At 51.1% G+C, this 18712-nt stretch overlaps 1 protein-coding gene across 5 annotated transcripts in view; it reads left to right on the top strand.

Moving 5' to 3' along the window:
• The window catches only part of Iqsec1 (IQ motif and Sec7 domain 1), a 329466-nt gene that overhangs the window by 173029 nt on the left and 137725 nt on the right, over positions 1 to 18712 (top strand). For 2 of the 5 annotated variants that reach the window (XM_005364875.2, XM_005364874.2), the window contains exon 1: positions 7020 to 7410. The exons of the other annotated variants lie outside the window; for them this stretch is intronic. In XM_005364875.2, coding sequence (XP_005364932.1) covers positions 7388 to 7410 — 23 coding nt within the window. In that variant the 5' untranslated portion in view covers positions 7020 to 7387. Of the gene's footprint in view, positions 1 to 7019; positions 7411 to 18712 lie in introns of those variants that run through there. 5 annotated transcript variants of the gene reach the window in all.

Below are 18712 nucleotides of genomic sequence, written 5' to 3'. Positions count from 1 at the left end.
TCTCTCTCTCTCTCTCTCTCTCTCTCTCTCTCTCTGTGCATGTGCGTATGCATGTCTATGTGTGGGCATGTATACTTGAATGTTATACCCTCAGAGCCCAGAAGAAGGTGTTGTATCTCATGGAGCTGGAGATACAGGTGGTTGTGAGATGCTGGGATCTGAATTCCTGTCTTTTTATGACCCTCTGTGAGAAGGATCAGAACTGATTTTCAGAGAGACCTGTTAAGTCATTTTCAACCCCACAGCTCCCTCTGAACTTGTTCAGGCCCCCATCTACTCCCCATGGAAACAAGCTCGTAGATAGGCTTATTGTTAGATGACTGAAGGCTTTTGTAATGATGCATTTTTCTTGTGAGTGGCTCTCATATAAAATTGGTTTGTTTTTATTTATTTGTTTGTTTATTGGTGGAGAGTGAGGTGAACGTAGGATTCAAACCAGGGCCCAGTCCATGCTAGGCAAGTTCTCTGCCACTGAGCTGCATCCTGCCGACCCTGCAGAACATTTAAAAAGAGGGGATGCCGCTGACCAGTAATCCTAGTGATCACAACTGAGAGATGGCAACTTTTCACCATGGCATGTCTCATCATGTGACTATCCAGAAGTTCCTCCAACCTAGATTTTTGTGGCATCGATAACTTCCTCTTTACTGGCAGTCATCACTGAGAATGCCCCAAGGAGGGTCCTATGCCAGCATCCTGTAGTGATGTTTATGATGACATCTAAGAACCCACTCTGCTCTTGTCCACACTGCTGGGCAGGTGGCTGCAAGATGAGGCATGCGTGTGTGTGTGTATGTGTGTGTGTGTGTGTGTGTGTGTGTGTGTACATGCTCTTACGTGAGAGCACACACACACTCACATCAGTTTGGGGATTTTTTTTTTTTCACTGAAAATGTTCTAGTGTTATCTCAGATTCCGGAGAGGATAATCAGGGCCTGAGTTACCCTGGCAGAAGGGAACAGGTGGCATGTCCCTGGAAAAGGGGTTGTCAGGGCTGGGAGCTTGTGCCTTCTGTCTAGCAGTGGCCTTCAGAGGGCAGGAGCACCACAGCTGGGGCTAGGGTGCCTATTTTTTCTTCCCTCCACTCAAGTGACTTCCCTTCTGTCCCTTCCCTTCCAAGGTCCATTTCTTCAATTAGGCCTAATCTTTTGCCCCCTCCCCCCACCCACCTTCTTAGGCCCATGGTTCTAGCAAGGCCCTCATGACTTTCTGGAATCCTCCATGTCCCTCATCTTGCACTTGTCCGTCACTCCTGAAAGACGGAGCCTTCATTCCTCTCACCCTGCACCTCCACTGTTTCATAGAGCTGTTGGTGCACTGCCCACTCAGAAGCCCACAAGGTCCTATCCTGCCCCATCTCCTCCTCCTTTCTTCTTCCCACTCTCCCGCTACTCCATAATGTCTCTTCTTTCTCTTCTCATCCCCATCATACTTGGTGCTCTCTCATCCTCCAGTATGGAGGTCCCGACAGTCAGGGCCTGTGTGAGCCGTGGTGAGTGTATGGTCTCTACCATACAGGAAGATGTCAGTGAGTGTCTTTATCACCCCTGCCTCCAGCTGCACAGACATCATCACACCAGCACCCCCCCCTTTTTCCCAACTGGACAATTAAGGGTCTTGCACAGTTCCCTCAAGACAGGGCTGGGGAAAGGACTGAGGAGCCAAAGTATTCACCTCCTTCCAGAAGGGGTGTGACCTTTCTCACTCATGTGTTCCTGCTTAGTTGTGTCTCAAAGCAAGCCTGAGCCAGCTTTGTCCTATCCAGATAAAGGAAGGATATCTGGCAACTTCATGTTGACTGTGGTGGGGCACTTATGGCCTGGGGCCCTGACTCATTGATATTTATATAGCCCAGTGTTCCATGCTCTCTCTGATCTGCCTAACCTCCCTGTTGGTTTGCCCTGCTCTGGGTAACCCAAGCTGCATTGGGTAGCCCTAGTTAGGAAGAAAAGCATGTTGGTCAGTGTTGCCCTGTTCTGGATGCTGCAGCCTCCAGAGGGATTAAGTGAGCTGCTGGGAGGTGGGGTGATGGGAACAAGAGTGGATACTGCTGAGTGCTGAGTTGAGAACCCGAGCTGGGAGTGTAGGCAACCCAGGCATCAGTCCTGCCTGGCACCCTCACACCAGCCCAGGCTTCCAAGATTGGCACCCAGTTCCCCAGGCTGTGTGAGAACAAAGTGATCTAGTTTATTCCATGGCAGTCTTTATGTGGATGTCTGTCAGTTGAGGGGATTGGCCGACACATGAGGTGCATTGTCTGTAGCTGGGAAACGCATGCAGGAAGCCCTGGTTTTGATCCTCAGCACCTCATAAACCAGGTGTAGTGGTGTACGCCTATCAGCTAAGCACTGGAGATGTGGAGGCAGGAAGATCAGAAATCCAAAGTTATCCACAGCTCTACTGTATTAGAGGCCAACCTCAGTTACCTAAGACACTGTCTATAAAAAAGGAAATTGAAAAGTCATTCAAATTGAAAGACCTCCGACAAGTTTAGTTTAGGAAGCTGAGCTTCTGGGACCTGAACAACGCTTGAAGTCACTACCTCACAGCTGTGAGTGGGAACAGAGCCTGGCTCAGACCTGAGAACTTCCCAGCCCAGAGTCCCCAGCTGGTGGTAGAGGTGGTGCCAAGTGTTGACCACTGATTTACTGCCTGATGAGAGATGAGGTATGGGAGGTGGTTGAGGGACTGCCAGCCTCGAGCCACTGCATCTTAGATTTGGTCCTCTATCACTCTGCACTCTCAACTCAGGGTCCCAGAATTCAGCAGCACCCCCTCTTGTTCTCATTCACCCCACCTCCCAGGCAGGTGACTCCCAGCAAGCTCACTTATTCCTTCTGGAGGCCGCAGCATCCAATACAGCGTGACATTGACCAACATGATTTTCTCCCCAACCCGGGCTCCCCAGTGAAGCTTGGGCTTCTTCATGTATGCCTATGGCAAGCGTCATGCAACACAGCCAGCCTGGCACACTCTGAGGCAAGCCTGGCTGGGGGGAACTGATGCCAATCCTTGTGGTCCCAAATGTTAATTCCTTCTCAGGGGTGCCCTTTCTTAACTATCTTGGGGTAGGAATCTGATCTCCCACAAGTCAGGCGATGGGGTACCCAATGATATTTTGTTTGCTGCAGAAGGAAGTGTTTACTGAGATTCCAGAAGCCCACATACATTTCCAAATATAATTGCTCAGGTACTGCTTTGTCCTCGGCCACCCTGCAGGGAGGGGAGGGGCTATAGACAATGGAACCCCTACCCCAGCCTTCCCCACAGGGTCCCCCACATCCAGAACGCTGACCATGACTATGATATGAGAGGCATGTGATGGGCAGCTGCAGCATGGGCGAGCCTATGAGGTGCAGAATCTGTGATTTAGCCTTCTGAATGTGGTGTTGAGCAGAGAGCTGGCTCCTGAAAAAGACACAGTGTGAGGCCACTTACGTACAGCTCTGAATACGCACGGTCGGCTGCACTGCTTGGATGCCTGTGTGTGGACAGCTGAGTAAGAAAGGTTCCCTACGGATCATTCATGCACTTATGGGAGCCTGGAAGCTGGGTTGGGGAGAGGATGTTCCAAGGCATGACCCCAAGACTTCCGACAAGTTTATCTAGTGAGGTTTCTCATTACAGGCAGCTGATGCGTCATGGCTCACAGTGCTTGTCTTTAGGCCTTTTAGAAATTTTTAAATATTTTTAACGTCATAGAATGGTATCGTTTTCAGAATCCATGCAGTACTTTCTATTTCTTGCACATATGCATATATGCATGAACACATAGGAAGAGTGCAGGAAGGATGCACTCCAGACAGATGAGAACCATTTCTTCTTCTTCTTCAGGGATGAGCAAGAGGGGTAAGATGTGGGGCAGGGGAGTGGGGGCAGGGAGAGGAATATACTTACTTTATGAAGTCATTTTCAATGGGCCTGGTGAAGCAGAGCTTTAATCCCAGCATTCTGAGAGGCAGAGGCAAGCAGATCTCTATGAATTCTAAGCCAGCCCAGTACACACAGGTAAGCTCTAGGCCAGCCACGGGTACAAATGAGACCCTGTTTCAGAATAAATATTCACATTATTTCTGTAATTTGCAGTTTGCTTACTGAAACTGTCAAGCTTCAGAAAAAGGGAAATACAGTGCTGGGGCTTGAAGTATTTGTGTTTTGGGGACTGGTACAGGTTAAGGGGGTGAACACATTGGAGCTCTGCAATTAGGCCTATGACTACCTGGAAAGGAGATGGGCTGCTACCCCTGTGAGGTTGGTCCAAAACTGAGATGCATGGCTGCCTGCCTGGAATGACTGGGACTGGCATATCTCTTTGTCAAGTGCCAGCAGCCTCTCCCTCTTCCCAAATGCTGTTATGCTCCTGCCTAGGGGACAGATGGCCACAGGTTGGAAGACAGAGACACTCTGCCTGAATGTCCCTGTCACCCTGCAGGTTGGAATTTTCCAGCCTGTGGAGGGGAAGTCCTAGATCAGAAGTTTCTGGAACAAGGCCTGGAAGCTGCTCTGCACCCAGTCTGCAGGGATGAGATGGGAACAGGGGTGTATCCAGAGACTGGCTATGGAGGGCTCTGTGTCAGCCCCAGCCTGACCCGTGCATTGGTGGACGGACCTGTACTCATGACCGTAGGCGGGGCAGCCATGGCAAGGCTGCTTGCCACCCTCTCCCACCTCAGGCATCTGATCACAGTTAAAGTGGACAGGTACAGTCTGCTGCACCACTTCCTAACTGTGACTCTGAACCCTCTTGTGCCCTTGGGCTTCCCGTCTCTGATGTTAAACTTAACAGCCTGGCCCTCACTTGGTGATTGCATGCTCCTGCCCCCTGTCCATTCTTTGAACTCAGAAACCTCTGGGGTCTCAAGTTCGAGACCAGCTGGAATGTCAACCACATGGTTTTTGGAGTCTTCTTTACCTGACCAGACCTACTCAGTGCCAGGCAGAGCAGTGTGAGAAGAACTGCTGTGTGCTGCACTCAATGCTTGGCCAAAGCCCAGAATCCTTGGCAGCTGTTTCTGAGCATGGAGGTCTTTATCACTCACTCTGCTTTAAAATGCAGTACAAGCGAGACGTGTGCACCTCTGGAGAAAGGCCAGGATGGGGACTTCAGAACAGAGTGCACACTCAGGGTAGCCATCTCTCCCTCGCTACCTCAGTTTACTCATCTGTGACATGAGAGTGGGAAAAGAAGCCCCTCTTTAAGACGGCTGAAAGGGATTGCTGGAGCATGGGCACACTGGTGGGCTCGCCTGGCCTCGGTGTTAGTGCCCTCCCCACCTCTCTAAGCGGCCGTGGTTAATTAAACCTGTTTCTGATATAGGATCCCAAACAGAAGGAGGACTCCTTCTGATGGTGTGGTGGTACTCTGACTTTGATAAGCTGTAGTGCAACTCAATCAAGTAGAGACGTGGGGCCAGTTTACCATGTGTTGTTAAGCCCACATGGATCTGAATTCCCCTATGACAGCATTCTTCTCAGGGTGGGCAGGCTATGGAAAGACTGGCCAGTTCTAGAGTCCCCTGCACTTTGGCCACCCAGCTGCTTCAGCAGTTATTATGCTGCATCCAAGGAACCACCCCACTCCAGCCACCAGAGGAATGAGGTCTTCTTCATCTGGCCTCTATCCCTCTTTGCTGTGCAACTTTCCTTGAGCTGCTCACTGTCTCTGAGACCCATTTCCTCTGTAATAAAATAACAGAACCCAAGAGTGAAGCACCCATCTTCCCCTAGCTTTCGTGGGTCTGAGCGGCTGAGAGGATGGAAAGAAGAAATGGAGTCAGCCTGGCAATTGCCACCCCCAACTAGAGGGTTCACAGTCTCATCCTTTCCTGTGCCCCTCCCCTGGAGACAGCTTTGCAAGTGAAGTTTCAGGCCAGACACAGTGCTGGCTGCGCCACCTTCTGTCCGTTAGTCCTAGATGGGTGAAGACCCCCCGTGACTCCCCAGAGTCTGGTGTGTGGATTAAAAAGCTTTCCTTAGACACACGCTCAGCTGGGGTTGAGAGTCCTGACTGACACTGCCTGCTCAAGAAAGCATGAGATACTCAGAGGGGGGAGAAGGCGAATGTGCAGGGAGAGAAGTGGACAGTTCTCATCTTCACCTCTTAGCTATGATGGCTGTGTCAGCATCCGTCAAATCCATCCAGCATCTTTCTGCCTCAGGGCCTTAGCACAAGCTCAGACAGCTCCTGCCTTTACAGTCCACTGGGTGAGGTCCTGGAGAGGCCTCCTTTCCCTGACCCCAGCTCAAGAAGATTCCCCACCCTCCACACACCTCTTTTCTCCTTGGTTGAACCCTGATCTGATTGCTAGGCACAATTTTTCATTCTGACTTTTATGTTTTCTCCCTCCCCTCCCTTTTGAATGTATCCATAATGAAGGCAGATGCTCTGCAGGCACACTGGGGGTGCTGGCAAGAGGGGAAAGGAGGGAGGGAGGAGGGGTACCACAGCTAGAACAGACTGGCCCCAGCCCCGGCCTCCCTCCCTTTAGGTAATAACTGGCAACAGTCATCCAAACTATGTTGTCTGCTATTCAGCTACTGTAGTAGTAGGGCCTCCAGGACCGGTCACACGGCTGTCATGATCCCATTTTACAGTAGCACTTTGGAGACTCCCAGGAAGCACTCAGCTTCCTGAAGTCTCACAGCCCCTAACTCCAGGGCACAAATTCTCCTGAGCACTTGCTTAGTTTAGCGGCTCCTAAGTTTCCATGCCATGGATGGAAAAGCTACCCTGGAAGGAAGTGCCATCATTACATTCTTCAGGCTGCAAATGCATTTTAGCAACTGATTACCAGGTTTCCAGTTAGGGCCAGGAAGGAGCCACCTCGATTTCAGCGCTCTTGATTTTGCAGCGGCACCGCAGGGCAGCTCTGTTTGATGCTGCAGTTGCCACGGCAACGAGCAGTTTGGCGATTGGTCCAGCTCGGCCGCACTACGTTGCTCCTGGAAGGAGGGGGGCGCTCCTGCACTCCTGTCCCTCCTCCGGATGCTGCGAGAGCAAACCGGCACAGACACCCCCCTCCCCCAGCTCACCCCTCCTCTCTCCAGCACCCTGCCACCCCGGATGTGCGGGAGGGAAAAATCCCAAGGAAGTCCCAGGTAGCAGCGAGGCAGACGCCCCCGCCCAACCTAGCGACCATGGTGACTCGACGTCTTCCCAGGCTTCTGGACACAGTGTAAACCCTGCGTGGGAAGACCTGTTTGGAGCCCCCTGCCACATTACTCCCAGCTTTTCTAGATGAACCTGCCAGTCCTGGGAAAGTGACTGTCCTTGGCTTTCATTTTCTTCCTTTCCACCTCGCTTGAGCATCCTGCTCCTCCTCTGAACCACCTTGAGCCTCCTCAGCCCAGGCAGGAGAGAGAGAGAAGGAGATCAGACTTGGGCAGGATGGCTTGCCGAAGACGCTATTTGTGAGTATTTGAGACAGGTTTATCCTGAAGCCTGAGGCAGAAAGGACCACAACTCGTGTGTTGGAATGGTGTTGGAGTGAGGGGCTTGGTGGGGGTGGGGTGGCTGCTCTGCAGGTGGCTTCCAGAGGGAGCAAGCTTGTCTCTAGTGTTTGTCTCCTGCGGCAGAGGTGGCATTGATGATGAGGAGGAGAAAAATTATCTTAGTCAGCAAATCTTCCTTCAGCTGTGAAAGTCTCTTGCTGAGGCAGTCACCTTCCTCCTAATCCATATCCACATACAAGGGCCCCCAGACCCATGGCCCTGGTTTAGGCTTTTGGCAATGCCCCCAGCTGGCTTGTTTAGGGAACGCTTTGGTGCTCAGCAAGCCTGTGGCCCGCACCCAAGCCAGGTGGAAGGCCATCAGCAGACTGAGACAGTGGCAGGAGACAGCATCCTCCACGGACAGGTGAAGGTGGCAGCAGTGTCCAGTGCAGGTGTAATGTGTGGGTATAGAACACCCGTCAGCTGGGCCTGATGCCAGCAGCAGAGGCGGTGAAAGTCGGGCTTAGGGTGGTGACATCACGGGACTTGGTATTTATGGAAGCAAAGCCGTGCTTGGTGAAGCCAGGCTTCCCAGGGGGCAGTGGGATTCAAAAGGCAATTTCTTTCTAGGCTTTCTGGGGGCTGTTCTTGAAAGAGCAACCTTTGCCCCACTTGGGTGCTCTAGGCTCTGGAAATTGGATGAGGTTTGGGTCTGGTCTCTGCCTGCCCTAGGCAACCTGCTTAGTGCTTGGAAGCTGCTAGGGACAGTTTGGTGATCTCAGGTCTTCTGAGGTTAGAGAGAAAGCCATGACGTTCTTGAATTGGGATCAGCCACTAGTACTAGGATAGGACTTGCAGGAATTTGTAGGAGGTCACCTGGGAGGTTTAAACTCTCCTCAAATAGACCTTGAACTTGCCAAGGTCCCAGACCCCATCAAGGGCCCTCCAAACCCTCTTAGGCTCTGCCTCCTCCCCTCCTACAAGGGGCGGTTCCCATGCTAATGAGCCTGGTAGAAAGTAAACACTGCCAGTGTCTCTTCAGCAGGCCGGGTCTGTAGGCCCCTGTAGGGGGAGTGGGACTATGGCCTCTGGCTCTGGGTCTGCATTTTCAGTGGAAAAGCCTTTTAGTCCGTTTGTTGGTTTAAGCAAACCACACAGACTCCTTGCTTTCTGTGGTAAGGCCAGAAATAATAAAGCTTTCCCCAGCTTGGACTTTGTCTCACATTTGGAGAAGGTACTTCCCAGGCAGCAGCCTCCTTCCTACCTACCACACCTTTTCTGGAACAGGAGTCTCCAGTGTCAAAGAAACTGACAACTTGCAGAGCTACTAAGCTGCTGCAGAGGGAAGATGTTATTAGCATGAAATGTGACAATCCTCGTGGAGAGCAGCCTGGCCCAGGGCCTGTTTCCAACACTCAGGAACACCATCTGAAAGGCTTCTCATAGGCAGGCATGAACACACACACACACACACACACACACACACACACACACACACACACACCATTTTTGAAATGGGGAAACTGAGACTGGAAAAACATGACCGTGGGAACTTGGCATTTACTGGCTTAGGCATGGGGCCTGGGCTTTTCATGGAAATCATTTTGTCAAATGCACGGCTTCATTCCATAGATTCTGCTGTGCTCCCAAGGTTCATTCAGCCTGGGGAGGGCCAGGGACTTGCATCTGAACATACAGCCTTAGGCAGCCCTGTTGGCAGCACCTGTCTAGGCACCTGTGCCCCCTGCCTGCCTTCCTTGAGACCACTCTTCTCTAACTCTTAGGGCACTGTAGTCTAAGCTATTCCTGCCCTGCTTCCTCCTACATTCTGCTGCTGTCAACCACCCCAAACAGATTAGCCAGGGAGAGCTAGAGAAGGGCTGTGACCTCTGCCCTTGCAGAGGGTTTGGAGTCAAACAAGCCTTGCTGATTTATCTGCTAGGTACTCAGCAGCCTGGGTTGGCCCATCATTATATTCCACTTGACCAGGGCAGGGCTCAGCCCAGCCCAGGGACCTCTCAGTACCTGCTGCTCCAGACTTTTGGTTCCCCAGGCCAGACGTCTGGAAGGGGGGTGATGGCTGTCAGCTCAGAGCAGTCTTGGCTAGTCTTATGCTTTCTCACATCCTATAGCTTGATCAGCTTTCCTCAACTGCTGCAAATAGAGTATGATTGAGCCCATTTTACAGAGCAGGAGACTGAGGTGCAGGGAGGGAAGGAATTCCCTGGGCTCCTGCAGTTATTTGCTGTTGTGCCTTTAGCAGTTCTGCCCCTCCCCCAACACGTTCCTCCCTTACCTGAGCAGCCCGGTGTTACCACGTGTCACCCGATAAGGCTGTCCCTTGGCCTGTTTGCTCCACAAACAGGCACACTGTGCACCCTGTTTTACCTCCCCAGGCATCCTCATTCTTCCTGCCCGCTGGGTAACTCTGAGAATTAAACTTAACACTGAAAGAGGTGGGTCCTCAGTCTCCTCTGGAGGTGGCCTGGCGATGGAATAAAGATAATGATGAGGCCTGCAGTCCTTGACCAGGCCACAGCTGACTTTGGTCAGCTTAGCAGCGTTGTAAGGAAGGTACCCCATACTGATTGACTACAGCAGCATTTTCACCATCCTCAAGGCAACGGCTGAGGAGGGCTCCAGCTCAGGCAGTGGAGCTATAAAGATCTGCAGAGCAAGGCACTGACTGCCTCTTTGCATGTCTGTGGTCCACCCATCTATCCAGTAACTGGCTCATTTGCTGACTGCCTGAAATTTCCTGGCCCCTCTTCCCTTCCTTTTTGGCTCTGACCAGCTATGCAAGACCAAAGCCTCAGACCTCCCACCCTGCCATTTTCTGACTTCCCTGCTGAGCCTCTATCTACCCTGATACTATGTCCAGCTTGTTGGGTGGTCAGTCTGCTTACTAATAGAATATAAGCTATACCGGACAGACTCCTGATGGTGTGTAAGCCTCAGAGACCTTCAGCACCTAGAAAAGTGCCAGTACATCCCATGCATGCAGGATACACAGTTAAGCCAGTGAGTCCTGGTGGTGCCAGGCACTGTCCTAAGTAGGACTACAGGGCAGGGCAGTGGATTGGGTACTACCAGGTTCCTGGGTAGGTACTTGTGAACATCAGCCCCAACACAGGAGGTGGTCTCCACAGTCAGCTGAACCCCCAGGACTGGAATGGGCATCTGCCACCTGAACAAAGAAAGCAGGATCCTCTGAATATGCAAATGTCGTGTCTTTCAACTCGTTTGACCATCTCTTACTTGCATTGTACAGACCATGCAACTGAGTCCTAGAACAACTCGTCCCAGGTAACACTCAGGCAGGGGTAAACCTGTGCAATCCACCCTAACCCCGAACTCTGACCTGTTATCATACTGAAGAGTTTTGCTGACTGTGAAGAAGAGGGGGGAGCTGAACAGCAGCATGGATAGGGAGGACCCTGTGGACTGATTCCCACTGTCCCAGCTCAGTGTGGACTGAGTAGAGACTTGGAGGGTGAGGCTGAGGTTGTCTCCTGCGCTGGAGGAGAGTAGCGGGGCAGGCACCTGACTTATCCCTTGGCCACAGTGGGCAGTTAGGAGAAGCTGCAGGAGTCAGGAGCACTGGTCTTCAGGCTAGACCGAGAGCAGCTGGACGTTCTTCCTTGCAGTTAACAGTGGTCCCAATGTTTCTCAGGATGAGGCACCCTGCTCATAGGGCCCTGGCCTACATCATAGTACTAGCTTAACTTGATCTCAGAGAACTTCAGGCTAGTATCCTTGTTCAACCCCCTGGAACTATGGCATGTTGAGTCTGTGGTTGACACATTCTGCAGGGAAGTGATTTGTTCAGGTTTTATGGCCAGGAGTTTGTCTGGTTCCAGACCCCCACTCCCTCTTCACCAACCCTTGTTTGTCTGTTCTTGGAGCCAGGACTGGTAGGCAGCAGGTGTTTCTAAGGTGGAGTTCAAAGGAGAGGAGGGTCCAGGTGACCAGAAATCCTAGGTCAGATGTCCCTATGAAGTACCTACATGTCATACCCTTGCCATCACTTTTGATAAATCTTGGTCCAGATCAGTTATTTAAAATGTTTATTTGTTTGTTTGTTTATTATTGTGTGTGCGTGTGCATGTAGTGGAGGGGCACCTACCATGGCACGTAAGTGGAAGTCAAAGGACAACTTTGTAGAGCTGGTCCTCTCCTTCCACTTCTTTGTGGTGGATATGTCACTGAGTTGAAGCCAGCCTGAGCAGGATGTTGAGCCCCTGCCTGCATCAAACAAGATAGATCTCCAAATGTGTTTTGTGTGACTTGGCTATACGTTGAGTTTTCTAGGAATGTGACTGCTCTCAAAGTCAAGGGAAGATCGGACTGTGATATGTTGGGAGCTCTGCCAAGAGCTGTCACCACCTAGGCCATCATGTCTCCAAGGGCAGCAGCTTTCCTGGGAGCAAGGTTTCCCCAGCAGGTATCTGTGGGATCAGCTGCTCAAGGGTGGCCACTCCTTGGCAAATGACTGTTATCTCAACATCAGGTCTTTCCGTGTCTGCAGTGTTTATGAGGGACAGGCTACGGGTTTGCTGTGATGTAGATGTTGACAAGCCTTATTGTGTCTGGCATGCCTTCCAGAACGGAAGTGGACAGTGCCGTTTGCGGTCAACTGATGGGCCTAGCTTTGCAATAATGATGATGTTATGTTCAGTCTGGTTTCATAGCCTTAGATTCAACTAACTGTAGATAGAAATTTAGTGGAGTGTGTGTGTGTTGGGGGGGGGGTTATTTCCAGAAAGTTCCAAAGAGCCAAACCTGGATTTATCTGACCCTGTACCAAGCCCACATGAATGTGTCGGTGTGTAGGCACCCTGCTGTGGTTCCTCTCTGCAAACCTGGCTCTTTAGTGCTGCTCACCTCAAGTGTGTGGGCCTGTGATGGTCACATCTGCTTACTAGCTTGCTTCTCATGTGTGGACTTTCCACAGCATTGTTCTCCCAAACAGCCCAGTGTCATCACTGTTTCCACAGCCTTGGTGGTATATATCTGCGACCCCAGCACTCAAGATGCTGAGGCAAGAGGATGGAGAGTCCAGGGTCAGGTATCTGAAGGGGTCTGGCAAGCTAATCCTTAGGAGTACTGAGGAGCAACCCTTCTCGATCCCACACCTCCGCCATTTACCTATCTTCCCTCCTCCTCCTGTCATTTCCCCTAGGCCTTCCATCCTTCCTGACAGCCCCCGTTGTGACTGCCACAGAAGCAGGCAGGCTGTGGAAGGTCTCAGAATAGGGGGTCCAAGCTATCACAGAGAAGTCACTCCTGCTAGGGGCATCCTGGCCCTCAGTCTCTCTAGCTGCTCTTTCTTTCCTGCCCTGCTTATGGGAGCTACTCCCTGTGACTCCTCTGTCTCCTGACACTCTGTGTGTCCTCTCTTGGCCCTAGGGCAGCAAGTAGTGTAACAGCTCTGGAGGGCACAGAGGTCTGAGTGGGCAGAGGACAAGTAGGCTGGACATCTGTAGGCAGAGATGGCTTTCCGTCTAGACCACAGATCAGCTCTGTCCTGCCAGCCACGCCCCCAAATAACACAGAGACTCGTTATTAATTATAAATTCTTGGCTGATAGCTTAGGCTTGTTTTTAGCTAGCTCTTATAACTTAAATTAACCCATTTCTGTTAATCTATGTGCTGCCCCGAGGCTTGTTTACCTCATTACACACTTCCCATCCTGCTTTCTCTATGTCTCCTGGCAGCTCCTAAGATTCCTCAGACTCTGCCCTTCTGGTTCTCCCATCCAATCTCTTCCTGCCCAGCTATAGGCCAGCCAGCTCTTTATTAACTGATGAGAGAACATATTTACAGCGTGCAAAGATTGTTCCACAGCATACATCTGTAGAGTGACTTCTGAGAGCCATGTGCTCCATGGAGGCCTAGGCTGGGACACCTCTCCCAGTCTCGGGATGAGGAACTTGTTTCCAGGTATTCCTAGCCGTCAGTGGAGGCCATGCTTTAGTGAGTGTGTGTGTGGGGCGGGGAGGGGGGGTCTTAGTGCTACACCATTCTACCACATATACACTCTACCCAAGGGATGAGCAACACTTGGGAACTGGTGCCCTACAGAGTTCTGAGGTGTTACTGTTTAGCAAAATGACTACAGTGTTGGCAGGAACGCTCAATATTATTTTTTCATAACTGCAGATGAGTCTAAAATTATCTCAGAGTCACACATTTGATTTATATGGTTTTTGTTTTGTTGTTGTTTGGAGAGGTTAGTGCTGGGAATGGGATGTGTATGATCTACTACCAGCACCCACACCAGGCAGCTCATAACTACCTGTAGCTCCAGCTCTTTTTCTGTCCTCCACAGGTACCTGCACCCACATGGCATACACTCACAAAGACACTGTGCTGGCTGGTTTTTATGTCAACTTGACACAAGCTAGGATGGCTGTTTGGGAAGAAGAAACTTCAATTGAAAAAAAAATGCCCTTACCAGATTTAGCTCGTGGGCAAGCCCATGGCACATTTTCTTAATTGGTGATGATGTGGGAGGGCTCAGCCCATTATGGGTGATGCCACCCCTTGTCTGATGGGCCTGGGTTGTATAAGAAAGCTGAGCAAGCCAGTAAGCAGCACTCCTCCATGGCCTCTGCCTCAGCTCCTGCCTCCAGGTTCGAGTTCCTGCCCTGACTTCCTTTGATAATGGACTATAACATAGAAGTTATTTTTGGTCATAGTGCTTTTCAGTGGTAGAAACCCTTACTAAGACAGACACATACACATACAAATGAGTAAAAATAAAATAAAATGTATCTTTTTAACTGAGGCTCACATTATGGGTCTATTGGCTCAGACCCTGGTGACTGTGGGACGGAGGCTGGCCACCTCCTAGTGTCTGTCCTCTAAGGTACTCTGTGGTTATCACCCTTTGCTGTCCTCTTCTTTGTCAGCTGAGATCCCTTGACCCTCCTTTCCAAGGCTCAAACTCACCAGAAGTCCTGGGACAAGTCCCAGCCCTTAAAAGTAAACCCCTCTGGAGGCTCATAGGCCTGACTGTCAGCCAGCTACTGGAGCAAGGTCTGGGCCCTTCCCAGAATCAGGGCCCACCTCAACCTGAGGGTTTCTCTGAAGAAGGCCTCGCCTCTCCCTGCGCCTGTGAGTCTGCCTGGCGTTCAGCCATTCCTCCTCTCCCTCTGCCCAGAGCCACATATGTTAGTGATGGTACAGCCCCCACGCTCTCCTCTGCCTGCTGCCACCACAGCAGGCGGCGGGGACAGAGACAAACTGAACACTCCCGCAAATGCCATTTTGAAGACAAAAATGGAAACCAGTCGGCTAAAACGAAAAGGTTACGGGAAACAAGGCCTTTTGATGGTTTTGGCGTTCTACAAATTGACTATTCTGTGAATTGGCTTCCAGCAAATTGCCTTGTCACAGAGAGAGAGGCGAGACAGAGCTGGTGAACTAGACTGGACTGGGGTTGTCAAAGCCTGCTCTTCTCATCCCCCAACCATTCCCCACCCTGCCCTGCTCCCAACCATTCCTATCTCCTTTGGGACCTTTGGTTCTTTCCTTTCTGCTGCTGGGACTGCCACACCCAAAGTCATCCCTGGCTTTGAGGCTGGTGCTAAGTCTTGCCAGACCAGCTGCAGTGACATTGAACTACCTCAGTCCCCCAGGTTTTGACTGGTTCTTTCCTGAAGGTCTGCAGCTAGCACGCAGGGTCTGGAGTTGCCATTCTGTTTACAGAAATCTCTGGATCAGTGGTGCCGTCAGAGAGCATAGGTTGATTCCAGCAAAGGGAAGCATGGGACCTAGCATGGAGCTGGTTCAGTACATGTGTGCTGAGTGGCTGCAGGATATTCTGTGGGTCTCCTGAAGCCTATGACCTGCCATCATTTCACCTCTCCTTCCACACATACTTGTCTATACATGTGGGTCAGGCCTAGGCTGGAGGTAAAGCCAGGTAGGAAAAGCCGAAGGGGCTCTCGTAGGGACTGAGGACACCGTTACCCCACTGGGGTTGAGCTCAAGGTGAGGAGTCAGGGAAAGGAAACCCCAAAAGCCTCACAAAACTTGGTGTCCATGGACCCTGGGATAGGACACAGGTGGTGGCAGTACTATCCCTAAAGGACTCATGTCCACAAGAAAAAGCATATTTGGGACAGTAATCTCATTGACGGAGAGCAAGGAGACTTCAGAAAGGGTCTGCGGGTGTCTGGGACTGTCCTCTGCCACTTATCAGACTCTGTAAAAATGTTCCTACCTCCAGCTCAGGACGGGTTCTCCTCTCTAGTGAAACCAGCCCCCCAGAGGCCAAGGTCACCTGGGGCCTCTGCCAAGGCCACTGCCATCTGCTAGGAGAAGCTCTGCCTCTTGAACAGAGCAGACACTGGGGAACAGTGCCTGCTGCCGCACCATCTTGCATCCCAAAATAGAAGTGCATGCACCCCACTAGCTTGGCATGTTAAGGCTTGCACCTCCTGTGTCTGTCCCTCTCCAGGGCTTCAGTCAGGGTCCTTGTTTATCTAGAGAACACACTAGCATTAAGGCATGAGACTCGGAGAGCCTGGCTTCTCTCTGGTTCCTACAGTCCCTGGCAGTTTTTACCCTGGATACTGCTGACTTGCCAGGATAAGGGGCATTTAACCCAGAACTGGGCATCTCCTACTAGATAATACCTGTCTGTCTATTTTTTCCTCCCCACTTTGAACCACGAGGTTCCATTAGCTGTTAAAGAATTCAGGTGTAAAATGCATGAGTTGGGTCTGGGTGGTTTGGGTTGATTTCCTGAGCTCCGAAACCAGTAGATGTTCTTGGGGTTGAAGGTTGGCTGCCTGGCTGGCTTCCTTCCTTATGATCTGGGAGGCCTTGGAGGGGTCTCTGCCTCTCAGAGCTTTAGCTTCCTTATCTGTAATGTAGGAATCGGAAACTCCAGCCCTGGCTTGAGGGCTGAATGGGGTCATGTCAGCACTCTGGAGTCTGAGCAAGACTTTGTGAAAAGTCAAGAAGACCCAGTGGATTGGTGCCTCTGTATTTATGCTCCTCCTATCAGTCAGTAATCTAGGCCTGTAAAAATAGGATTTGGTGGTTCCAGGCACAGGACCAGGGCCGCTAGGGCACAGGCCTTGCAGGGTCCTGAACTATATGTGGCAGGGCCTCCACTACTGTAAGCCCAGGAGGAGCTGGTTGCACCCCAAACCTTGGGAAGTAAGAGGATTTTGATTCCTGGCAAGTGGATCTATCCAGGTGGGGTTCCCTGTTCAAGTCCAGCCCAGTGGTCCCAGCACAGAGCCCTGTCTCAGCTGGCCACTCATTCTCAGAACTCAGTGCAGGTGCCCTTTCCTGGAGCTTTCCTGGGTCTGTTTATTGAGAGTGACTACCTTCCATTTACTTAGGGTCCCGGTGTTCTGTGACTACTTTGCTGTGTGTCATTTTGGCTACCCGTCTGCCCACAGGGGTAGAGGCGCTATCTCACCCACTTTGTCTTTGCTCCTTGAGTGCGGTTATTGAGTCACACTGGACACTGCTCAGAATGGTAGGTGTCTGTGGTCTTCCTGTGTCACTGGGTGGCTGGGATGGATGGTGAAGTGCACTGTCTTGGTTACTTTAAATTGCTGCAATAAGACACCATGACCAAAGCAACGTATAGAAGAAGAGTTTATTTTGGGGCTTATTTTGGGGTGAATTCATGACCATGATGACAGGAAGATTGGCAGCAGGCAGGAAGACATGCACTGGAGCAGTAGCTTACAGCTTATAACTTGATCCACAAATATGAGGCAAGAAGATCTAACTGAGAATGGCGTGGGCTTTTGAAACCTCAAAGCTTGCCCCTGGCCCCAGTGACACACCTCCTCCAACAAGGCTACACCTCCTAATCCTTCCACCAACTGGGGACCAAGCACTGAAATATACCACCCTATGGGGCCATTGTCATTCATACTACCATATACACTCGCAGTGGTCTCCTGCCCATGGCTTTTGCTTCCCATATATTATTTTTATATGGCTTGAAAACCCAGGCTTGAAAATATTAAATGAAAAACTCCAGAAATGATTGGTAGGTTTTCTATGACTTTTTTTATGGTGTGTTATGATCATTTCTGAGTGTTTTGCCTGCTTCTAAGTGTACTACCTGCATACAGTGCCCACATCAGCCAGAAGAGGGCATCAGATATCCCAAAACTAGAGTAACAGATGACTGTGATGACGTAGATGCAAGGAACTGAACCCAAGTGTCTTAGCCACTGAGCCATCTTTCCAACCCCTGTATTTATGGCGCTTAACCCTCGATGTACCTGTTCTGTATAATATGTATCGAATGTGTGAACACAGGAAAACCCAGCACCATGGCCCTGTTGCCACCATGGTGTTGGGCATCCCCCAAGCATGTTAGAGGATGTCCCTGTGTATAAGAGGCTGCTTTGGCACTGTGTGGGTGCTAGGCTGGACAAATAAAATGACTCACTGTCTCAAACTGCACCCTCCCTCTCGGAACTGATGACCACTAGACAAATCTCCTTCCTGTGTAACCGAGAGACCCAGGCCCAGCGTCCAGATGATACCTCATCTCTCTTGGGTCCCTGGCTCTTCCCATATACCCAGTCAGGGGGCCTCTGGAGGTGTCCTCCCCAGCAGCCAGACTCTTTCCGACTCCGGCTGAACTCTGGGCAGGGCAGCCTGGCGGGAAGGAGTAGTGTAGAGGCCAACCTAGGGACAATCATCTCCTTGTGCTTGTGGTGGGGGCCCCTGGCTGGTAGGCAGGGCTGTCTATATGCCAGAACCAGCACAGGAAAGCCAGCAAGTCCTGTCTTAACCAGAGGCATAAGGTTGAGGTGCAGAGCCGGGCAGGATGAAGGGCAAGTCTGCCCATTGGCACCTCAGACTCCCTATCCAAGGCATGAAGATGAGTCTGCTTACAGCTGAGGAAAGAAAGGCCTGGACAAGGACTCCAAGCTTACAACACCAGCGCTGGTACCAGCATATACTGATCAGTGTCATATCTATTCCCAATATGTGACGCTGGGCCAAAGGCCTAGGGTATAGAATCACAAAGTTCTCACTCCGCATATAGACCCTAGAATCTTGGTTTAGTTGTGTCTCTGCCTCAGAAGTCCTGGGGACAAAGTGACAGTACCCTGTGTCCTGAGCAAAGGGGCAACTGACCTCCATGTTGGCTCTGCACTCTCCTGCAGCAGTGGAATGGCCAGGAACATGAGCTCTTGAGTGCCTTAATGGCTTAATAGATCTGCTGTAGAATGCCAGGCACTGGGGCCTGGGAGGGAAGAGATTTGGGACAGGATGGTGCCTTCCA

This window comes from Microtus ochrogaster, unplaced genomic scaffold (assembly GCF_000317375.1).
Source record: "Microtus ochrogaster isolate Prairie Vole_2 unplaced genomic scaffold, MicOch1.0 UNK1, whole genome shotgun sequence".
In the NCBI taxonomy this organism is placed as follows: Eukaryota; Metazoa; Chordata; class Mammalia; order Rodentia; family Cricetidae; genus Microtus; species Microtus ochrogaster.
This window is presented reverse-complemented; position numbering and strand designations above follow the sequence as displayed.